Here is a 23,962-nt window from a genome sequence, read left to right on the forward strand (position 1 = left end):
CATGCTCCCTTCTGAATTGTGGTGGCCCAAACTGGACACGGTATCCCAACTGGGGTTTGTCTGCTCATGGGGGAGAATACTGGACATGTGGACATATGTCATACTACATTTAGCTCTAGCAAACCCCACACATGTATTTCATACAACTATTTGTAAGTTCTGTACAGATAATAAGTACTTGGTGGTAGTGGTGTTTTTTTTAAAAAAATCTGACCAGGGCTGATTGCAAAGTTCTGAACAAAGTATTTATTTATTTTTTTCAGAGAAAACTCGGAAATTCTGACCACGCATGCTTGTGCACATAGAACATTTGGATAATCACAACATAATGTGACCTTTGAATAATGATGCGTTACTCGATCACTCAATAACATAATTAAGTTGAAATCTGACCGAAAGCATCCGTGAAGTTTAAAAGAACAGCATAGTTTTCCATCATTTTTGAGGTATCAAAAAATCAAGTAGAGGTAGTCCTCAACTTATGACCACAATTAGGACCAGAATTTCTACAGCTAAGCAATAGCACTTAGACTTATATACCGCTTTACAATGCTTTACAGCACTATCTAAGTGGTTTACAGAGTCAGCCTATTGCCCCCAACAATCTGGGTTCTCATATTACCCAGCTCGGAAGGATGGGAGGCTGAGTCAACCTTGAGCCTGATGAGATTTGAACTGACAAATTGCAGTCAGCCGGCAGTCAGCAGAAGGAGCCTGCAGTACTGCACTCGAACCACTGCGCCACCACGGCTGGTTGTTTAAGTGCATTGTGCCTGATTTTATGACCTTTTTTGCAATTGTTAAGAAAATCACTGCTGTTGTTAAGTGAAGCACATGGTTGTTAAGCAAATACGATTTCCCACATTGACTAGGAAGCCATCTAGGGAGGTCCCAAATGGTGATCACAGGACCCCAGGATGCTGCAACCGTGGTAAATACATCCGATTGCCCAAGCACCCAAATTTTGATCACGTGGCCCATAGTGATGCTGCAGTGATCGTAAAGGCAAGGACCAGTTATAAGTCACTTTTTTCAGTGTCGCTGTAACTTTGAACAGTTGCTAAATGGACGGTTGTAAGTTGAGGACTACTTATACATCATTCAAATCCATATTTTTTATTTGCTTTTACAATCAAAATACCATGATTTCTAAGTTTACACTGCTATGGTTGGAGAAAGACAGTGGGGGATAAAACCACAGTATAAATAATGAAGTCAATTTAATGACATATATGTCTCAATTCACCCTGCACATCAACCATAACTTCCAAAAAACCCAGAGAACCACATCAAGTGAATGGCTCAGTAAAAGATGATAGGAAAATGCCTTGATTACTTAGTACGTAATTATATTCTGCTTACCAAGTACAAAATAAATGTAATCCAGGGGATAAAAACTTTGGGCACTCCACATAAAACCTCTCAAGAAGGCAGCAGTTTTTATTTGCACACCCTGGCATTCGCTGTGAAATTTCCCACTACTATCAAATAGTATTTCTGAGTTTGATTTACTGTGTCTTCAAAACTACAGATTTCTTACCCAAAATTCTTATAAAATATTGAAACTTTTGGAAGGATCCAGAGATCTTCAAATCGGGCCTTATCAATACAGCTACATACAAAAACAGGGTGAAGTATTTCACTTTAAAGGAGAATAGTTGTAGCTCAGGGCTAAAATGACTGATGTTACCCAGTTTGGGTAATGAAACGTTTGCAAGAAAACCAAGCTCAGAGAGCACCAAGGACCCCGTATTTCACTTCGTTTTGAACTGCTTTTAAGTGTTTCAGATGCCTTGAAATAGACCAACCTTAGGATACAAGCTGAGATGAAAGAACTGATTATAATGATCAAATTAGCCATTATGGTTACAGCAGGGCTGCTATGTACCCAAAAATGCAGAAGTTGTGCCCTGAATCCCCCTTTCAATAACGCTTAGTAAAAAAAAAATTAACAGTCTCTTCTTCCCTGCTTTTATTATTGGCAGTTACTGACAAACGGCTAGCAGAGCATTATAATGTCTTAATTTTCAGTATATAATATTCAGTATGTTTTTGCAGGTATGGAAAGGAGCAGGCCAATCTAACTAAGTACGAATCTTAAAATAAATACAAAAAAACCAGTAAATGAAACGTTTCATTACAAAAAAAAGAAAGAAAAAGAAAAACCTAATCAAATTCACTTTTATATTTTTCTTGGTGACCCTATTTTAATAGCAGAAGCTACCCAGCTATTTTTTTTTCACTCACTTTTGATTCCCTTTTGCATGCTGGCAATATACCATGCAACAATATCTTTTATACCTTCTAGTTGTCACAAAGCAGCTAAGAGGCGTTTATTTGTCTTTCTGTTTCTTGCCTTAAGGGCCTCTTCATTAGGGAAAGGTGCAATCAGTCGATAGGTTTACAGGCCTATATTTTTTCTACTTCAACTTTCTGCTGGGACAACTAAAACAATCACAGAGACAGAAAATTTCCAGCACTTTGACAATTTCTTGGTGCCTGGATTTCAAATTCCAGAATTCCTTAGCCAGCATGGCCACTGATGAGAATTTGGGGAATTGAAATCCACATATCTGGATATTGCCAGGTTGAAAAACTCTTGATTTAGAGAGACTGTCTAGGATCATATTATTGACTAAGGACATTATGAGAAAGAGATAATCTTTTGGTAAGAGTAGACTGATTTTTGACTTGCAGACGGTATCCAAGAAAACACTGGTTGGCTTGGGGTTAGTCCTAATCCAGGGGTGTCCAACCTTGGGAACTTTAAGAACTATGGACTTGTCTGTGGAGATTCTCAGTGCAGAATTCTCAGTTAAACCCTAAGTGGCCTCAAGAGCTCCCACAGAGTGCAAACGACCAGATGACTGCAAAGCAATATGATCCTTCCAAACATCCCCCGCCCCCATCCTATCAGCACTAATCCTTCCATTGTCCCACCATCCTGCCAGAATCAATGAAGATTCTTGAATGAGAAGCGAAATGTCTTCTTCTTCTTAAAGAAAAAAAACCAGTTCAGTTGCTTTTTGAAAAAGCACCTTTGAGACAACTGTGAACTTCAACTCCCAGAATTCCCCAGCCACCCATGCAGGGGAATTCTGGGAGCTGAAATCCACAACCCTTAAAAGTTGCCAAGGTTAGAAAACTCCTATCCTAATCCTTAGGCGGAGCAACTGCACTGAAACCAGTGAAGCCAATTCATGTTCATTTGATTCCCAGAAAAAAAAAATTAAAAGTCTAAGCGGATTTCTTTTTGAAGACACTTTAAAAAAAAGAATTTGTATAATGTCAATGAAGAATAGGCCTTCCCACACCAGGTCCCACTTTGCTGCAGGCATCCCTGCCCATGGAGGTTCGTTGACTGGATCAAGCGATCCCTTTAATAACTTCTTCCCATTGATTATTCCATTGAGAACAAAACCAGAATATCAACTATGCATGTTTCTTTCATAATTGTGGTATTTTTGTGGGTAACTTAAATGGCTGATGGGCCAGATGGACTGATCTTTGTTCAATAGCTGTACAGAAGCTGAAGATTCAGTGTTCAAGTTACAAATACAGTTGCTGAGAACATCAATGTCTGGAAATGCCCTTAGTTTACTCTTCTAAGTAACAATAAAAATGATAGTGGAGAAACAGAATATGAGTGTCTTTGATATTGATTAGATAAAGCTGGTTCTGTTTTAAAAACTCCCAAGGCTTTGGAAGGAGCATAAAGTTTTGTTTTTTAAAAAAAAAAAACTACATGTAAGACAGGTTCTGTAACTGCTAAGCAGAGCAAAGAGCTTTGTCTAATTTGTGTTGCTCAACTGTTCCAAAGTCAAGAAAGAGGAAATTTGAAATGATCCTCCTACCCATTGAACTATAGTTTCTCCTGCTTCTTGATAAATTAGATACCCTTGACACCTGAGGTGGTAAATGTGGAAGTAAAGATAAACTAGAAAATTAATCTTTTGTTCAGCTATGAACCATGGGCACAAAGTCCCTAACATAGCACATACTAAATGTATGGAGACTGAAAGTGGCAGAATTCCCAGGCAAAAGGTCATTGGATTCTTCAAGAAGTAACTTTCATTCTTTCCTCCACTTACTACTCCTGACTCTTTTCTTATTTCTCCATATTCTCCAGCATCTTTTCTTCCATATAGGTCTTCCCAAAAACCTATTATCAGTCTTTGAAAGGCACCATCAACTCATTATATCCTACAATCTTTCTTTGCAGTTCTATCAAATGCAAAAAATATATACTGACCCCCAGCAGTGGGATCCTACCTGTTCCACTGCTGGTTTGGTGATTGCGCGCACACCTAATGCACACGCGCAGCTTTCCCCACACCAGCTGCGGCCTGCCAATCAGCTGAGAGGATAAGGAAAAGCGCAGGGCAGGGTGGGAGGTCAGATCCTGCGTTTTTCTCTCCTTTCTCCTCTCAGTTGATTCGGAGGCTTTTTTTTTCGACTACTGGTTTGGCTGAACCAGTCTGAACCGGTAGCATACCACCATTGACCGACAACCCCCCCAGGCCAGCCCCAAATTAAAAGTTGCAAAATATTCTAGTTGCAATAACACCAGCCCAGCAACCTCTCCCAATACGCAGGCCTTGTAAACCACTTTGGGATTCTCCTTGGTGCAGATTGAAAAGCAGTCTATAAATGCCGTCCTTAAAAAAAAAAGTGACATCAAATGTATAATTTCAAAAGGAAACTCTTGAGCACAGGGAGAGAAATGTTCTTATATGTTGAAATCATGGGAATTGGGAGAAAGTTTTCTTACTTGTTTATGTACATTTTTTACCACTCAATATTTAGTTTGACCCACAATGTCATACAAGGAGTAGTACATCATGGAAGAATGAACTTTAAAGGTGATAATTCCCTATTTTAAAAAAAAACAACTGCAAAAATTTACCACAGGAGGAAAAAAATGGCTGGCCACACATCACAACTTTTTTAAGAAAAGAGGCCATGAGTATATAGGCTGTGAGCATTTTTTGATGTTACATGCTTATGGAAGGAATCCCAGGAAGACCAAAGATCTCATACTGTGGTGTCTTGTCATTGCAAACATCACAAGGGTGAGGACACCTGCATGTCCAATGGTGTATATGAGACAGAGATGAAGGATCAGGATTCTTGTCTTCAGGACCAATCACAACATGGGATGAGAAGTCAAGGACATGATGGAATCTCCCTATGAAAGTCTACCTCGAAGTTCAAGAACCGCCATTCTAGATTCTTCCTGCAACCATGAAAAGGGCCGCTGTACCAAAGCAACAAACCCTGTCCCAGCATTATTTAAATTTGCACCGTGTTTGTTTCAGGCCGTTTGTTTTTAGCTTGGGATCCACAGAGGCTTTTTTGGGAGGAGTGTAATTATTTGCCTTTCCATTCTTGGGATTTGGGCATATATGGGCTGGTAACCCCTTAAGCGGGACAGTGGAGCCATGGAATGAAGATGGCGGCTTGGGAGGTCTCATGTTACCAGCTCCATGGATCGTGCAGGATTCCTGGATCTCAAAAGAAGGCATACTGGCCAAATGCTGCTTGAGGGCAGGCCGTTTTTTGGTCTCATTCTTTGCTTCAGATGGTCTCCTCTGATGGGCGGATGAGCTTTGGGTGGATCCAGTGGCCTTCAACTGACTCTCAAGGGATGTCACCGGGTTGGTTTTTTCCCCAGGAAAGTCCTTTTTGAGACCTGCATTGGGGAGTCTTGGAATGTTTCCGGGGAGAATCGACTGTTTATTTGCTAAAGGGCTGTGCGATAGTTTGCTTTTGCCGGAACTTTTCAAGGACCGGAGGACGCTGGGGGCAGTCTGAACCCGAGCTTTGGTTATCTTTCCTTTCTCAGTTTGCACAGTTTGCATCTGCAGCCATTCCAGTTCCAAAAGACGATCCACGTACTTCTCAAGAAATCCCGTAGGTTCCGGCCTGGGTTCCGATTTGCACTCGGTGTTGATGAATGCAGCCAACCCTTTCAAGTCCCAGGTGTTAAAAGGTGGCGGGAGGAAGTCCGGGTAATGGTAGTCTGGTTGCTTCCGTTGCGTCTCGAAGTGGTGTTCGAAGCAAACAGGATCGATCTCCTCTGCTCGCAGATTGAGCTCTGGGGGCGTGCAAGGCGATGGAGGGATGGGAATTCTTTCAGAATCTGAAAGGTCACTGGCATCGTCTTCCTCGGAGTCTTCCTCTTTCATCATTTGCAAAGATCCGAAGTCCAGAAACATTGCCTCAGTCATCGCCACCGGACAGGAAAGACCGCTAGGACCTGCTTCCTCCACCTCCTCCCCAAAGTTTCTTTCCAAACTGCCTTTCTGTCTGCAATAAAACCTCTGGATCATCGCATCTTCTGTCCCGCTGAAAGGACTACATGAGACATCTTTAAACGCAGGAAGAATTTTGTTGTCCCCGGCCTCATGACTTTTTCTAACCAGAAGTTCTCTTTTCGACCTGGCCACTCTATGTGAGGAAGTACAAGTGTTTGTGTTAGTACAAGTTAGTACACAAGTGTTTCCATAAAAAGGGAAAGCTTTAAAAAGATCCTAAAACAATGTATCTGACTCAACCCTAAGTCACTCAGGAGCCTAACATTATAAAACGGAAAAAGAGAAAACACAAAAACGCACCAACAGATCAGCAAGGCAATGACATCAACAAACATGAGGGGTCTTTGTTGCTCTCTGAGCTTGGTTGTTTTCTTCAAGATTAGAGTTAGAATAACAGAGAATAACATTATCCAAAGCACCTGAGGGCAGGACAAGAAGCAATGGGTGGAAACTAATCAAGGAGAGAAGCAACTTAGAACTAAGGAGAAATTTCCTGACAGTTAGAACAATTAATCAGTGGAACAACTTGCCTCCAGAAGTTGTAAATGCTCCAACACTGGAAGTTTTTAAAAAGATGTTGGATAACCATTTGTCTGAAGTGATGTAGGGTTTCCTGCCTAGGCAGGGGGTTGGACTAGAAGACCTCCAAAGTCCCTTCCAACTCTGTTATTCTATTCTATTTCTATTTCTCCTGCCCTGCTCCATCTGCCTATCTGTCTCTCTCCCCACTAATCTCTGTCCTCTTGGTTGTCCGGCACTCTACCACCACCCCTGATGCCCTCAGCTGACCTTTCGCCATCTTTTCCCTCCTACTGATGACAAATGTGCCCAGTGAAGGCAGCAGTTAACTTTGCAAGGCCTTTGCAACACTTTGGGAAAGCCTCGTGAAGGGCGAGCAGCTTTGCAAAGTTCACTCTTATTCTAGAAAAAAAGTTCCAAATTTCCTATTTTATAATCTAATGACTTTTAATGTTTTTTTCCCCCCCAAGGGAAAAAAAGATGAAAAAAACATCAGCTGGCAACTTTTCACCAGTGGCTTCTAATTCCTGAACCTAAGTATACAAAATAAAATAGGTGTAACTCTTTTTCAGATATCGACGTTGATTACTGGTTATTGCCATTATAATGCATAACAGAAATCACATGGTTCCCTAGGATTAAAGGCATAGTAGTAGATGTTTCCACCGGGACAAATTATGTTCAGGGTGCTTAAAAGTTCGACTCATCCAAAAGAAGAGTCACCAGTTTTGCTCTTTCAGATACAGCCGTTTTGCACTTCATTGAATGATTCTCTAACGCACGGGTGTCAAACTCGCCGCGTCACGTTGCCGTCACGTGACATTTCATGACATTTTTCCCATTTGCGGAGCTGGGGTGGGCGTGGCCTGCACGTTAACACATCTGGCCCACGGGCCGCCAGTTTGACACCCATTCTTTCAACGGGAATCAAGGTGTTTTTTGTGAGAAAGCAGCGGAGGTGGTATTCAGCAGTTTCTGACCAGTTCTGGAGAACTGGTAGCAGAAATTTTGAGTAGTTTGGAGAACCAGCAAATGACCCCTCTGACTGGCCCCGCCCCCATCTATTCGCTGCCTCCTGAGTCCCAGCTGATTGGCTGAGTCTCCTTTGGTTGCCCTGCACAGGAGAACAGAGCTGGAAAGCAGGTTAGTGGGGTGAGGAGGGAATGGGGATTTTGCAGTATCCTTCCCCTACCACGCCCACCAAGCCACACCCACAGAACCAGTAGTAAAAAAGTTTGAATCCCGCCACTGGAAAGCAGGGCCTAAAAACCTGTATCTTTGACTTACAGATACTCCTCGACTTAACAACACTTTGTTTAATGACCATTCAAGGTTACAACAGCACTGAAAAAAAGTGACATGACTATTTTTCACACTTACAACTGTTGCAGCATCCCCAAGTGATCAAGATTCAGACGCTTGGCAAGTGACTCATATTTATGATGGTTGCAAGGTCCCAGGGTCATGTGATCACCTTTTGCAACCATCTGACAAGCAAAGTCAATGGGGAAAACCAGATTCACTTAACAATTGTGTTACTAACTTAGCCACAGCAGCGATTCGCTTAACTGTGGCAAGAAAGGTCATAAAATGGGGCAAAGTTCATTTAACAGCTGTCTCACTTAGCAGCAGAAATCTGAGGTTCAATTGTGGTCATAAGTCAAGGATTAGGGAGCCTCGGCGGCACAGTGGTCAGAGTACAGTACTGCAAGCTACTCCTACTGCAATTTGCCAGTTCAAATCCCACCAGGCTCAAAGATGACTCAGCCTTCCACCCTTCCAAGGTGGGTAAAATGAGGACCTAGATTGTTGGGGGGCAATAGACTGACTCTATTACTCTGTACGACTCTGTAAACTGCTTTGAGAGGGCTGTAAAGCACTATAAAGTGGTATATAAGTCTAAGTGCTATTGCTATTACCTGTATTAAGATGCTTAGTGCCACATTCTGGAATCAGCGCTCAAGGTCACCCAGTGCTCTGAACTCTTATCCAGAAGACTTAAAGAGCCCTCTCATCTGGTGGCATCTATTTTCAATTGTGATGATCATTATATCAGGGTAAATCAGCGATCAAGGCAATCAAAGTCTTTTCAGTATTAATGCTTAAGGAAATTAATGCCAGGAAATTGGCACCATCCTATCAGAACTGAACAGGATATTAACCAGTGATCACAGAGGTTGCATTTTCAACTGATAAGTACCTCGATTAAATTTTCATCTCCCATCCTTTTTAAGGTTATTCTATCTCCCTTTATCCACTCCCAAATCCCCGTGAAAAACAAATCATCTTATTTCAAAAGTGCAATCATTTTTTACAAAAGAACTTCACCTGTTTGGTTGATGCCCTTCGTAAACTTGCTTTTTCTCTTTGTACTGAGCTGTTATCTGTCTGTCTGTGGCCTCTACAGGAGCCTAAAAGAAATGAATTAACGTTTAATTGTAATTGCAGTGGTAGGGAAGACATGAGCGTCTAAAGATAATTTGCATTCAATAAAAATATAAGTGGTCTGACCTTTTCTGCAATCGCAGATGTGTTTTTCACTGGCTTCTTGGAAGAAGGTTTTAGAAACGATGATTTCTTTAGTTCTTTTGTGCTTGAGTGGTTCTTTCCTCCACTGGAACTAATTGATTAAAGAAAGGAGTTTTGTCAAAGATGGATGTTACATGGGGGAACAAAAAGTACACCTTTATTTTAACAGGACAAGTTTACACATATATTGTTCTTTTGCCTTAGAAATCTCTTCACTTTTTTTTCTGGTGATTATTCTCATAAAAAGCTTATTAAAATACACAGCATTTTCATTGAAGCAAATCCATTTCTCTTTCTTTCCTGTAAAATGTGTATCCATGTGAATTAAATGGGTGGGCACTGATAGGAGGACACTGGTGGTAAAACATTTACAAAATTTCTAAACTTGCATTTTCTAATGCATGATTAGATCAAGGTCTCTCTCCCTCCCCCTTCAAACCAATAAATATCTGACATTAAAAAGAGAATAAAGGAAAGAAGGTTACTATTTTCAAGTCTCCAAACAATCTCCTGTGCAATCTGTTGTACCATTATATATTTTAAAAGTATAAACCTGTAACTGGGACATTATCAGCTCATGGAAAGAACCCAACCTTTCACTGAATAATCTGTAAGGAATCAATAACTCAGGAACTACTGTACAAGGCATAGGGCTTTGTTAGTTGACATCTACCTGCCTGGAAAATTGGATCCTGCAAGATTGGTAGACTCTGGATTCCTTGGATTAAATAAGGTCATCTATCAGAATTCTATTAGAAAAAAACAAAACACCATTGGATAAGCTGGATTCACTTAATAACCGTGTGATTCAGTGAATGACCATCTGATTCTCTTAGCCATCATAAAATGGTTGTAAAATCAGGCATGGTCAAATGGTGACCTGCTTAACAACTTACAATCAAAATTCTGAACTTAATTTGCGGTCAAACATCAAGAACTACCTGTATTTATTTTTGTGTGTGTGTGTTTTATTGATTTTATTGCAATTATTTTATTTCATTGATGTGAGTCACCCAGAGTCACTGATAATCAAGTGGTATACAAGTTTATCATCATCATCCAGATTAACTGGTTTCAGACCTAATTCTTCTTCTGGTCTATAATTTCTGCTAGGAAACCTGTTGCAAGTGGGATTCATATATCCAGGACTGTCTTAAGCCCTGGATATATGAAACATATACGAGCATAGGGGCCCCATACTAATCTGTGTATGTTAACCCTTCAATGCACCTTGTATCCTATAAATACAGCAACATATTTATTACATTTTACTTCATTTTTTAATTAATGCAAATATGTTTAATTTAATCGTCCATTTATGTTTTTATTGCTGTGGGTAGTTGTCATAGGGAGTACATTGCTTTGCCCAGGGTCCATAAGACAGCCCTGCATATATCCAAGTGCTTTCCTCATAAAATACCAAGGAAAGACATGAAGGAGCTTTTTAAGTACTGTTTTGCAACAAATGCCACCTTAGCTTGTTTAGAAATCTAAGTCAGGTCAGGGTTGATCTGTGCTTGGATGGGAGACCATTAGGAAATACCAGAAATATAGATTAGGTTGGGAAAAGTGAAGACAATCCATGGCCATATTAAGCAAAAAACAAACAAACACCAAACCCCAAATCTCCCAAGTTAATAAGTTTATAAGTCAAGCCAGACCAGAAGATTAATACTTTTTAGGCTCACTTATATTCTTGTGAGGGTTAGCAAGGGCAAAGGGATGAATCTCTCACCTTTCCGAGACTTTAATTTCCAGAATTCCAAGCTGCATAGCCTCCAATTCCAGGAATTGCAATCCAGCAACATGGAGGAAGCCAGATTCAGAAAGACAGGTTTCCAGGCTGGCTGGGGAATTCTGGGTGTGGAAGTCCACAGATCTTAAACTTGCCAAGACTGAAGAAGATTGCTATATATATTAGCCACTGCTACTAGCTGGGAGGCATAAGCATTGATGCCTTTGCAGGTATCCCATAAGATGTTCTGTTTTTGCAATCTTCAACATTGCAAAACCCCTTTTAGACTTTAAACTTCATCTGGCAATTTATTCCGTAATATAAACGCAGGATACCTGTTGCTTGTTGTTTTTTTCACACGTTCTTCTGAACATGGACTAGCTATTCCCCTCCCAGTACTAACAAGGTTTCTGCAGAATATAGAGATTATTTTAGAATATATCTCAAAATAACTAGGTTTGGGGGGAGAAGCGGCATCTATCACTTAGCAAAAAATTCCCTATACTCAGCGATTTAAAATAGCCAGGAATGCAAGCATCAAAAGAAAACCCCAGAAAGGGATGCCATGGGGGAAATTGTACTGACAATTCATTATTTCGCCCCCGAACTTCGGAAAAACACAAGCCATCCACCTGCATGCATCTTCCAAAACGAGGGATCCTTACGTTACCATTCCGCTGCCTTCGTAGGTTTCATGAACCAGGTTTTGCAGGCTCCCTCTGTGCTGGGAGACGGGATAACCTCCGATGCCCGGTCCCATTATAGGGGGGGGGGGAGCGGGGGAAATGCGCTTTAGTTTTTCTCCGGGTCGTTGCAAGCGAGCCAGCCCCCAAATCAGCGGGCGACCCCTCGCCGCATCTTATAGAAGAGCCGCTGCAAGCCCTGGCCCGGTTCTCCGCTTCATTCCTCCGCTCGGGGAGCTGCGTTGCATCGCAGCTGTCGGCTGGCATCGGAGCAGAAGTCCGTTCCCCGGCGGCTTCAGCCAGCTCTGACTCAGGGGATCGCCGCCCGCCATCGTCCACCGCTACCTGCCGCCGCCGCCCCCTCCCCGCGAAGCCGGCCCGGCCGAGAAGCCCCGAAGACGCGCTCACGACCTCCCCCGACCGTCCCCCGGGGGGAAGCTCAGCCAAGTCGCCCGCAAAGCATTGTGGGCGGCGGGGGAGACATGCGTCGCCCCCAGAGGGTCGGGGATGGGCCCGCGCAATCTCTGCTGCTAAGCCTTCATTCGTTTAACCATGGTTTACCGAAGGAGCCGAGCATTACGTAACCAGGCAGCCTGGGGACAACGCTCCATTTTCCCACCCCAACGACCTTGGTTGGGGCTGAGAACGACTAACTTGTCATCCAGGGAACTTAGGCAGCCAGGATTGGGCGGGGAGGAGGGGGGGAGGCGGTGCAAATGACATGGGTTTTGTCATTTGTTAACTAGCATAATTACTTTGTATTTGAATTTATTTTATCTCGTTTAAAATGATGTTCAGGTTTGTTAGCTTTTAACATTCCTAGAGAAACAAGCGGGAGACTAGCTCCAGAGGAGAAAAAGTTTCCTAGTATAAATTGAGGTCTGGTATTAGAATTTGAATGTTATAATTTTAGAATGCACAAAATTCAGTGTTTAATGAGAGTTCATATGATAATAATAAAATTTAAAGCAATTGGCAATCATAGGGGGAATTTTGCTTCTTAAGAATGTTGGAAGAGAACATATGAAATTGTAAACAAGACAGACGAAAGTATAATTACAATGACTAAAAAGATATAGAAATTTAGGTAAAAGAAATACAATTGAATAAGAAGAAAATGAGACAACCATAAAAGAAAATTAAGAGAAGTAAAGGGAGAAATAGTGAGAAGTTGGAAAAAGAGTAATAAGATATGAAGTTGAATACATAAGATGAATATGCATATGAAATTGTGTCTGTATGGAAATGTGATAACCCAGAACCATGCTGTACTCAAATAAGATGTTTTGTTTGTTTTGTTCAAACTCAATAAAACTTTATTAAACAAATAAATAAGTTCTGGTTTAGCTCTTTTGAGAACTAACAACTCTAACCTTAGACTGTCTACTATTGACCTCACCTCTTTCCTAAGAGGCCTGTAGGGGGCATGCATGTCCTATTGTTTCTTTTTATTTCTCTTATATGTATCCATTTCATGTATTCATAACTATGTTTATACTTATACCTGTGATCTAATAATTGCTTGACAAAATAAAATAAATAGTTTTCCCCCTGACAATTACGCCCCTTCTGATGTCGGACCTCGTTTTAATGAAATGTGTAACATGTTTTGACTACACATAACTGATTTCCTAGGCAAAGGGGAGGTTACATTTACCATGTCCAGTCAATTTTCCTCTTGCATTTCCTTTGTCATGTTAATTATAAAAGAGAGAGATATCCCACTTTATTAGGGTACCCCAATAAACTGCTTTTAAATGATCTTCCAACTCAGTTGCTTATTGGGAAGGTAAACTGAGGGAGAACCTAGGGCCAGATTTGGCTTTCAAGGATGAACTTAAGTAAGTAAAATCCTTAGTAAGACCACACCTAGAGTACTGCATCCAGTTTTGGTCACCACACTATAAAAAAGATGTTGAGATTCTAGAAAAAGTACAAAGAAGAGCAACTAGGATGATTAGGGGACTGGAGACTAAAACATATGAAGAACTGTTAGAGGAACTGGGCTTGGCTAGTCTAGTGAAGAGAAGGACCAGGGGTGTCATGATAGCAGTCTTCCAATATTTGAGGGGTTGCCACAGAGTGGAGGTTATTTTCCAAGCTATTTTCTAAAGCACCTTAAGGCCAGACAAGGAATAATGGATGGAAACTGAACAAGGAGAGATTTAACCTGGAAATAAGAAACTTTCTGACAGAACAATCAACCAATGGAACAGCTTGCCCTCGGAAGTTGTGGGAGCGCCATCATTTGAGACTTTCAAGAAGAGAATGGACTGCCATTTGTCAGAAGTGGTATAGGGCAGGGAGTTGGACTAGATGACCTGCAAGGTCCCTTCCAACTCTGATTATCTGTAAACCTGGATCTTCCAAGTTCAAGTCCAGCACTGTAATCATGTAATTGTGGATGCTTGCTGGGGGGAAGTGATGTCATGTGCCATGTAGTTGTGCAGATGAGGCCATTTGTGGGACTACTGGCTGCTACCCTAATGGCTTGCACTAGGTTGCTCTCTAGATACCTCTTTCTGGAATGAAGGCAAATATATGTGTCCCAGGATAATGATGCAAGATCGAATTTGGGTTGGTCACTGGAACCAGAGATTTACTCTTCCGAGCTGCCTCTTTCTGCTTAAATTGATTGAGTTCATCATGCCCTGTGCTAAACTGTAAACCAGATTATAAAGGAATTAGCAGTGGATCTTGGCGGAGAGAGGAAGGAGCCTTTAAGAAGGGGACCTGGAGATGCAATTACACAATCCAGAAGTTGAACTACATATGAGAAAGAAGGTCAAAGTAACCATGCCTTAATTTTATTTTATATAAGATGGGATACAGCGAAACTCTTGAGACACTTTCAAGATTGATGTTAGTAGACCCTACAGGAGTTTTAGAAATGCTGTTTTAATTTTGTATGGTATAAAAGGACAATATTGAAAGGCTGTCCAAATTTATCCAACCAGGTAGTGGGTTTATTCATCAAACTAATTAAAACATTCATAGTAAATATCTTAAGAGGCTGATTGTCATCAGAAATGCAATTTTGTGGTGACTAAGAGTCAACACTGACTTCATGGCACATAATCTATGTAAATATCTAACATATCCATATTAAGACAATTGGGGCTTAGCATAATGCCAGTCCTAGCTATGCAAGAATAATCGTTAGAGTATTCTTCTCTGGACACTAAGGTAAACAGGTAATCAAAAATATTCTCTGTATGAAATATCAACGTTTAAATGGCTTGGATCAGAACCTAAATATGTTTCAAGCATTTAGGTCTGTACATGGCACACAACAGCGCTGTTTTGATCAGCACACAAGAGCTAAATGAGACTTTTATAGCTAAATGGTTTTGGGGAGGAGGAGAGAACAGGGAAAAAGCCAAGGTCATAGGTCTCCAGAATTGTCCCTTCTCCCCCTCAGCAAATTACCATCTTACTAGCTACCCAGCTCTGATGTTTCCAGTGCATTCCTTCTCTCCCCAAGCTGATAAGAGTGGCATATCCACATACCTTTTTGTATGCCCATTTTTCCAATGCTTTTCCTTCTCTCCTTTTGACCAGGATGGAGGAGCCTGGCAGCTATGTTCTAGGAGGCACTTCCCATTCAATTTAGGCAATCAAAAATCCTCCAAGGCCTTTCATCCATATAAAAATAGAAACCATATTTTAAGCAGCCATCCACAACCTGCTGTCTTTGAGATGATTTGGACTACAGCTTCCTTCATCCTCAACCCACATAGCCATATTTAGGGATTTATGTTTTAGCACTCAATGGGCTCCAGGCTGGGGAATATTGATGCAGTAGACTTCTGGAGGATCTTCTGCAATGCACAGGAATTCCCAGCCATTGGGGGTAATAATAGTAAAACATACTTTTGCTTCTGTCTCCTGAAAGGGGTGGGGGGAATAAATGATAAATGAACAGCAAAACCTGGCAGATTACATGATTTACTTTCTGCATTTGAAATTCTCTGCCACCACAAAGGCCCACCTTAAAATCTAATTTTGATATGCTAATAGAGGAGGGAGCTAGTGAGGCAGTCACACAAACTGGAGCCAGACTTGAAGCAGTTAATCTGAATGTGTTAACCCCAGTTTAAAACAGGGCGCTGCATTTTTAAGAAATAATTTGGAAAAAGATCCTTGGCAGAAAAGCTTAGGGTGTCTATCCATTAAAGAGACCAGAGAAGTGAGAAAGTATGAAACACCATAGAACTGAAGGCAGCTCACTTCCAAGCATATTTAACTCCTTGGAGTTAAAAAGCCAACTTTTAGGTCGGTATGCTTCAAACTGCACCAAGTCTGGTAATAAAACACGTCAGTCCTCTGACTTTCGTCAATCGGCTTCCTTTATTTTTCCTTTTTTTTGGGGGGGTGACCTTTGGTAACCCATAATTGCTCCGCCTCTTTCTTTCATTCTGATTCCTCCAGTAGTGCGGGCAAAGACGAAGAGCTTCCTTCGTGCTTGTGCGCAGGCGGGGCGCAGGTATGACAGTTTAACGGAGCGACGACGCACAAGGCTGGACAAGGAACTGCAACGAAGCGGCTACACGTTACAGCGAGGGGAGACGGTGAGGGGGCGGGGTTGGCAGCAGCCCGTGACGTCAGAGGGGGCTTGCACGTAGTTCTCCGGTTGCACCAGCTTTTTTTTTCTTCCTCAAACTCCTTTTTGCACGTCAGCTGATCCGCTCCAGTGAGCAAAAGATCGGAAGCCGCCGGTTGCTCGCCCGCCTGCCCGCCTGCCTGCCTCTCCCTTCTCGGTGCTGCTTGTTGCTCTGGCACGCCTGGAACTGAACAGGGGTCGCCGCAGAAGAAACCAGCACCGTCCACAGCTCGGCTGGATGTGGGCTCCAGCATCTCCCATTACAGACCCCATCTCTAGTTCGTGCCCCAGCTTGGCCGCCTCTTCTTCCACCACTATCATCAGCAGCGTTCAAGCTGACAGCCTCCAAGCTCCCGTCGCTCCAAGGGACGGCCTCCAGACGCCTTCCAGCTTGCCCAGCAGCCTCGATTCCCTCTCTGTCCAGCCCAGCCACCTCCAGGCAACTTCCAGCCTGGGCAGCCTTCCAGAGTCTTCCAGCATCCAAAGCGACAGCCTTGAATCTTTTGCTGGGCAGCAAGAAAGCCCGGTCAGTTTTCCTCAGGACAGCCTGAATCCTTGGGACGGCAGGGACTGTCTGCGGCTTTACCCGGCCAACTTCCGGTCCATCTTTAGCCTCGGGGACAGTCTTGAGATCTCCAGTATCCAGCTGGACAGCCTGCAGTCGGTGGCCAGTTTCGGGGACAACACCCAGGCGTCCAGTATTCTCACGGACAGCCTTGAGTCCCCCTGCAGCTTGTGTGATAGCCTGGAGACACCCAACGCTCTGCACCATTGCTCTGGTTCTTACAGTGTTTGACCCAAGCCTGTGGCAGATTCTTTCAGTCAGTTTTGCCATAGCCTTACACTAGTCAGACAAGGACGGTGGGTAGCATCGTTGGGCTTTTCACTCAGTGCTTCTTTCCTTCCTTGCTGACCTGATCCTTCTCCTTCACGTCTTGGCAAAAGACGGTTCCTGGCAGCAGTGATGTCCACTCAAACGGTTCACCCTCAGGGGCAAAAGGTGCTGAGAACTCCCCGGCGGACTTCCAACTGTTTCTCTGATCTGTACCAGAAGATGGTCCAAGGCGAAGAAACCCAATTTGTGGAAAAAAAGAAGTGCCAACCTTTGCATAGCAGCAGCAGCGCCAGCCAATTGACTTCCTGTCTTCCCGAGAAAGAGGAGGGTAGAGTTCCTCAGAGCACCACGGTTACAAGCTGTGACCCGCATCTCCGACCCATCATGCGTCGTCGGGCCCGGTCTTTGCCCAGCTCCCCAGAGAGAAAGCGTAACGGGGTGACTCCCTGTCGTGTTCCGGGTTGCAACACCCGCAAGAACCGTGTCAGGTTTGCTGACGCCTTGGGCCTGGAGCTGGCAGAAGTGAAAGTCTTCCAAGCCGGGGAAGACCCATCCATCCCGCTTCACGTCCTTTCTCGCCTGTCCATTAATTCGGATCTCTGTTGCAGCAGGCTGGACCTGGAATTCACCATGCAGTGCCTGGTACCTGACTTCCAGCAGCCGGGAGATTGCGAAGACTTTCTCAGCCGCCTACAGCAGCAAAAGGTGTGTTTGGAACGAGTGTCCAGCTCAGATCTGGGCCTGAATGGCACAATCAGAGTGGTCAATTTATCCTTTGAGAAGCAGGTGGCTGTGCGTTATACTTTTAATCACTGGAAGAGCCAGCATGAAATAAATGCTCAGTGGCACAGCAGTGCTGCTGGTGAAAATGGTGAGACCCAAGTGGACATTTTTACCTTCTTCCTTCCTATGCCCCCCTTCCTTCTTCAGCTTAGCTCAGTGATTGAGTTTGCGATCCTATACCAAGTCAACGGTCAGGAACACTGGGATAACAATCAGGACAAGAATTACACCCTGACTTGTAGGAACCATCCACTTAAGATGCCCAGAGAATGTGAAGAGAGCTGGATTCATTTCATCTAAAAGCAAAACAAAAGGGTTACGCCTTCGTTTGACCATTTTTCTTCCCGCTGAGGCACCAAAGAAACTCTTCCGAAATGGCAAAAGATCCTTCAGAATAAAAGAATTAACAAGTGATCTCCACAAAAGCAATTTTCAGAAGCTGTTGTTTTTCTGAAGAAGATAAGGATAAAAGGGGCCTTAATTTTCAGTTATTTGCACTAAATTCACTTGAAATGTGAGGGAATCATAGTCAAAAGTTGCAGTTATTAGAAGGAAGCTAATGTATTTTATTTCTTTGATCAAATGTTAGAATGTTCTGATTATGCAGTATTTTAAAGCATACCATACTCCAATGCTCTGTAGTTTTGCACTTCACTTTTTGCACTTTTTACAAAACTGTCTTTGGTGGGACATGAGCATATTTCTGTTAACTTCTAGTAGGAAAAAAATGTTGCACTTTTCTGCACTGGTCAAATGCTGCAGGGTTAGGGAGGGGGGCAAAATGTAACTGAATAAAAATGAAAATTTACACTGCAGTTTATATGACAGTGTTCTTATACATTTGGCATTAGTCCCTTAATATTCCTGTTTTAGAGGACTTTTTGTTATTAGAAGAGGAAATGCAGTTTGCTTTTTGGGGAATTTTATTTTTTATGTTATGTTATTTTAGTCTTCCAGGTCAGAGTCAAAGTAAGTTCATGCCACTATAGTTTAATAAACTGCAGTTTAGCCCAAATGCAGGGGCTGCAGCCAGTCTTAGATTTTCTTACATTGGTTTGTTTCTAAGAAAGCCATGGCTAGAGTGGAATACAAATGTAAGAAGCTGGCATCAAGAAACCACTTATTTTTTGTGCCAATAAAACTTCATGGGTGTATCTATGTATACAGAGTCAGAGGCATTTTTACATTAACAAAGAGGTCACCCTGAATCACACTTTTTAAAATATGAAACTGTTTGATGACAACTTGAGTGCCACGATTTTCTTTGAGAAGAAATGAGAATGCTTCTTTGCATATACAATTAATATAGGTTATATTTTACCAGCCTTTGGCATTATAGTATAACCACCTAGCTTCAGATCAAAACAACACTGAAATGTGTTAGATTTCTATAGATCATATGAAATATTGGCACTTTGGATGTCAAGCATTACCAACTCCTGGGATACAAGTTACAGGTGCAGTTAAGGATTGAGTTCCATGTTGTTTCTGTCACCATTTTGCATGCTCACATGTTTGGGAGACTGCTGTCACTGCCCTGGATTGAGATCTCTGCATATACCATTAAGTCTGTAAGGAATGCTTCTATTTATTCATTCTTCGGAAGAGCTCCTTGTGATGTGGTAAAGCTAGCAATGAGTGGGTTGTGTATACTAAGCTAAGAATCATTATGTCTGCAAACAACTAATGAGAGATGAACTTGTGATTGCCAATGGACCTGAAAAGTATAGACTTCTAAAACTGGAGGTCTAGTTTATATTCATTAGTTCAGGATGAATCACCTTGTGCAGTGAAGTATGAGTGAATACGGTATAAAGTCTTTCTGTTCTTAATCTCTTCCCTGCCATTTTTATGGCATGATTTTGGAGTTCTGTAGCAAGCAAGCTTAGACTGAGTTCCACCTACTTTGGCTCAATCTCTAAGACTGGGCAGATAGAGATTGTAGCTCTACTCCAGGTATGGCCTTCAGACTAATTTCTTGCAAACCCCCAGATTGATTTCAAAACTTCCTGCAAGAGATCAGTTCAAATAAGAACCATCTTGCCTTTCCTGTTGGATTACTACTTGAGAAAGAAGAACAAGTATCAGAAGGAAAGCATATTTGAGGCTGGGGTCTTCAAACTTGACAGCTTTAACACTTGTGGACTTCAGCTCCCAGAATTCCTCCTCCAGTTATGTTAGTTCAGGAATTCTGGGAGTTGAAGTCCACAAGTCTTACCCTTGCCAAGTTTGAAGATCCTTGGGTTAAGGAAATATATCAGGGGTCTCCAAAGTTGACAACTTTAAGACTTGGGGACTTCAATCCTCAGAATTCTCTAGCCAGCATGGCTGGTTGAACAATTCTAGGAGTTGAAGTCCATCAGTCTTAAAAGTTGCCAAACTGGAGACTCCTGAAATAGATGATGCCATCCAAATGTAGCAAATGACTACATTTGCTTTTGGCTCTGGCATTATCCACTCAGTGTCTCCCAATAGATTATCCAGGCTATATGGTTTATATGTTTATACAAGGTTTCCCAGCAAAATCCACCCACCCCCCCACGTGCAAATTATATTCTCCTATCTTCACCCTCTCCCCTCACCACGCATATGACTTGAGGTTCCCCCCCGCTTTGCTCATGATATAAGGAAGACTAATGTACTTTGGTTTCTGATTTCCTGCATTTTGGACTGATACTGTGCCTTGAATAACCTTCGGGCTGCTATATCGCAGTACATTCTGGCCAACACGTTTTGTATCTCATAGGAGCTGGAAGGGATCCCAGTTCCAGAGTAGAAACTCATGTCAGCCCTGTATCTGCTAACGAGCACTTCTATACAAGATTTTGTCTCAAGGGACCCTTTCTTTTGAGTGGAAAGTTCCTTTGAAAATGCCTGAATAATGGGTAATGGAAAATCTATTTTCTTTATGGGTGACCAAGCCAAGAAGTGTATTTAGGTCTCTTGTTTATCAAACAGATAGGCTGGGCGTTTCAAACAAATATCCAGTCTGTTGACTTCATTACAAATATGGTGCAGCAAATTTGGTTTTTTGAACTTGGTTCCTCAGGTCAGAGGAAGGCAGGTTTCAAAAAATTATAAAGAACACACACATTTTTTTAGATGGGGCTAAAGGGAACCCCTCTCAATAGCCTAATATAAATGCCAGTAGCTATAAAAAAAAGTTTTTCTCAGCCTTGGCAACTTTAAGATGGGGTGGGGGGATTTCAACTCCATTACTGGCTGGGGAATTCTGGGATTTGAAGTCCATCCATTTCAGTTGAGAAATGCTTTTATAAAAAAATTAATTAGTTGTTTTGGGGAGGAGTGAAAATAGCCAGGATGGCCATTGATCCTTACAGAGGTCATTTCTTTTCCTTGACATTATTTTGTTTTTTTCCCTCCATCATCATGTCCTTACCATTATCTTTCCAGACTGAGAAACCTGAGCGTTTTAGCCATAATGTATCTCAAAAGATATAAGGGATAGGCCAATGCATAGTTCTGTCAGTGATGATGTCTGACTGCTAGGACAGGTCATTGCATTTTCTATATTCATTTTTGCACATGAATAGTTTTGCACTTTTCTAAGCAACCAATTCCACTTCAGAAAAGACATTGCATAGAATTCTTTTTATCCTTATTTTTAGTGCTATTAAAAAAGTTTATTATATGTTCTATTACAGATATAGTCCCATGATGGCAAGAAAAATGTAATTTGAATTTGCAACCTATAAACTAGCTTTGCTTGATCCTATATCCTCTAAATCAGATTAAAATTTCTATAAGTTGTCCATCGTGCCTGGCAATTAAAGGAATACAGCTCCAAACAAATCTATTCTAAGCTTTTTATTCAGAATTGTTTGAGATAAGCAGTTTGTGGTTTGTTGTCAGTACCCAAGCAGCCCCCGTTTTTCTGCCAGCATCTGAATCTGTAGAATGTAAAAAGTTAGGCATAAAAAAATCGATATATTTTTAATGAAGCTTTCTACAACATTCATTTGAGTTGCACTGATGATCTGTAACTTCTTAACAATTTGGTCTCTTTTTCCTTTTTGTGATTCATGTTGTCATATTTGCCCCTTTGCTTTTGAATATTCTATCTAGTAGATTTGCTTTATAAGTATTCTTTTAGACATTTATCAGAATCAGGAACCCAAACAAAAAGAATTAAATCCTGTGCTTTCACTCTGTATTTTATATACAGATTCAGATCTTTTTGAGACAAATACGCTTTGCAACCCATGTTGAAATTTAACACAGTTTTAAATTCTAATTGTATAAATAAGTCCATATATATTGTGTTTTAGAAATGTGACACAAATGATGATTACATAATGACTAAATGTGCTACAGTATTTTCGAGTGGAAGCTTTTAGAAAGCAAACACAAATTATTTTTGTGTTTATTATCACAGAATTTTAATAATGAAATTAAGAAAAGTGATGGGTAGGCAGGTAGGATATTTTTCAAATGGGTTATATAATTATACCCTTTTAGGTGTCAGATTTTATATATATGTGCATGTGTATATAATATATGCGTATGTATATTTCCCGTCCTTTCATAATTAGTAGCACAATGGACTTGAAATTTTCCAAGGTATTTGGAAAATATATACACTACATACTGCTGCTTCTGGAGACAATACAGGTAGTCTTTGACTTACAATCATTCATTTAGCCATTTGAAGTTACAACAGCAGTGAAAAAAAGTGATTGAAGTCCGCTCCTCATACTTATGACCGTTGTAGCATCCCCACAGTCATATAGTCAAACTTTGGGTGATTGGCACCCAACACGTGCTTACAACGGTTGCAACATCCTTGGGTCACATGATGGCCATTTGTGATCTTTCCAGCCAAGCTTCCAACAAGTAAAGTCAATAGGAGAAGTTGGTTATTTGCTTAATAACCACATGCTTCACTTAACAACTCTGCAAATCAATAATCACAAAAAAAAGGTTATATATTTGCGTGCTGCTTACTTGAAAACTGTGTCACTTAGCAATGGAGATTCTGGTCCCAAGGAGTTGTAAATTGGGGACTACCTGTATTCCAGGCTTCTTAATCACTTTTGCTTTTTTTAAAAAAAAACTGTTTTCCACTTTCTTTAGCCTCTTTGCATCCTTTTATATCGGTGCCAGAACCAGTCCTGGGTCTCTTTGAGTTATAAATATTCCATGCTCTGGAAATGCACTGTTCCTTGTAGCAGATCCATTTACCTTCCAGCTCATCAGGGCAGAGATGTCTAGGCAGGATCCAAATCTGTAACACTAGACGAGTGATGCAAATAAAAATCTCTCGCTTGCCTTACTGAATCAAGGCCAAGTGCTTTTGGTCCAGCATTCTACATCCAGCGATGTCCTACCAGCCTCTGGAAGTGAAATCTCATCAGCTTGGCATGAAGGTCATGGCTCACCCTGGTTTATCCCCAAGTGCTCTGTACTTAGAGTTATACTGCTGAGGAATACAGAGATTTCATTTAAGAGCAGTTGCAAAAAGGCCTTCTTGGGATTCACAAATAGAGAATGGTAACATTGGGAGATTATGTTTCCCCCCTCTGCAAACTCAGGGAAATACATGTTACATTTATTTTTTAATATTAATCCTTTCTGTGTCCCAAAACAAGAACCTGAACAATTATCACAGCCCAAGCAAATTGGATTTGTTCATTATATTTTTGTACTGCTCGACTCCCAAAGGCAATAGCTTCAGATATGAATTTCTGGCTGAAGACAGTTTTAAATATTTAGCATGTTTTAAGTATTGATTACTGGAAAGTTTCCAAAACATCCCCAAGGCAAAGGAAAGATGCATTTGGAATAAATGTATTCCAAGTAAATGTCCCAAAGGTGCTTTTTTCAGAGGCAACTGGACTTTCTGTTTTTTTCTTTTGAAGACTTTTTGCTTCTCATCCAAGAAACTTCTTCAGCTGAACAAGAAAGTCCAGTTGCCTCCTGTCAACCATGTCCTGGATG

General features: G+C 41.5%; 2 protein-coding genes across 9 annotated transcripts; one reads left to right on the plus strand and one right to left on the minus strand.

Annotated features, from left to right (window-relative positions):
• Window positions 1-205: 205 nt before the first annotated feature.
• Window positions 206-13,327, minus strand: FAM217B (family with sequence similarity 217 member B). Of its 8 annotated transcripts, none has more exons than XM_087959234.1 (5): window positions 11,766-12,442; window positions 10,039-10,114; window positions 9,348-9,450; window positions 9,165-9,247; window positions 206-6,450 (listed from the first exon to the last, which is right to left on the minus strand). In XM_087959234.1, exons 2-5 carry the CDS (start codon window positions 10,101-10,103, stop codon window positions 5,289-5,291), a joined length of 1,413 nt encoding a protein of 470 aa, XP_087815360.1. In that variant the 5' UTR covers window positions 10,104-10,114; window positions 11,766-12,442; the 3' UTR covers window positions 206-5,288. The 8 variants fall into 8 exon arrangements, with proteins under 8 accessions (XP_087815360.1, XP_087815359.1, XP_087815357.1 ...); XM_087959233.1 differs by having other exon boundaries at window positions 9,348-9,456; XM_087959231.1 differs by lacking the exon at window positions 10,039-10,114 and having other exon boundaries at window positions 11,766-13,327.
• Window positions 13,328-16,119: 2,792 nt separating this feature from the next.
• PPP1R3D (protein phosphatase 1 regulatory subunit 3D) lies at window positions 16,120-18,819 on the plus strand. Its single transcript, XM_026664906.2, has one exon. The coding sequence runs from the start codon at window positions 17,351-17,353 to the stop codon at window positions 18,302-18,304; it is 954 nt and encodes a 317-aa protein (XP_026520691.2). The 5' UTR covers window positions 16,120-17,350; the 3' UTR covers window positions 18,305-18,819.
• The last annotated feature ends 5,143 nt before the right edge of the window (window positions 18,820-23,962 follow it).

The sequence above is a fragment of the Notechis scutatus genome, chromosome 3 (assembly GCF_049901735.1).
Source record: "Notechis scutatus isolate UNSWTSFEM ecotype Mainland chromosome 3, rNotScu1.2, whole genome shotgun sequence".
Classification (NCBI taxonomy): Eukaryota; Metazoa; Chordata; class Lepidosauria; order Squamata; family Elapidae; genus Notechis; species Notechis scutatus.

Excerpts from the sequence above, each read along its gene's own strand:
- FAM217B (XM_026664904.2), bottom strand. The coding sequence starts at position 11,860 with ATGGGACCGGGCATCGGAGGTTATCCCGTCTCCCAGCACAGAGGGAGC. Across the intron at positions 9,457-11,765 it reads GAAGGCAGCGGAATGGTAAC|TTCCAGTGGAGGAAAGAACC; the intron begins GTAAGGATCCCT and ends TTAATCAATTAG. Across the intron at positions 9,248-9,347 it reads CATCTGCGATTGCAGAAAAG|GCTCCTGTAGAGGCCACAGA; the intron begins GTCAGACCACTT and ends CATTTCTTTTAG.
- PPP1R3D (XM_026664906.2), top strand. The coding sequence starts at position 17,351 with ATGTCCACTCAAACGGTTCACCCTCAGGGGCAAAAGGTGCTGAGAACT.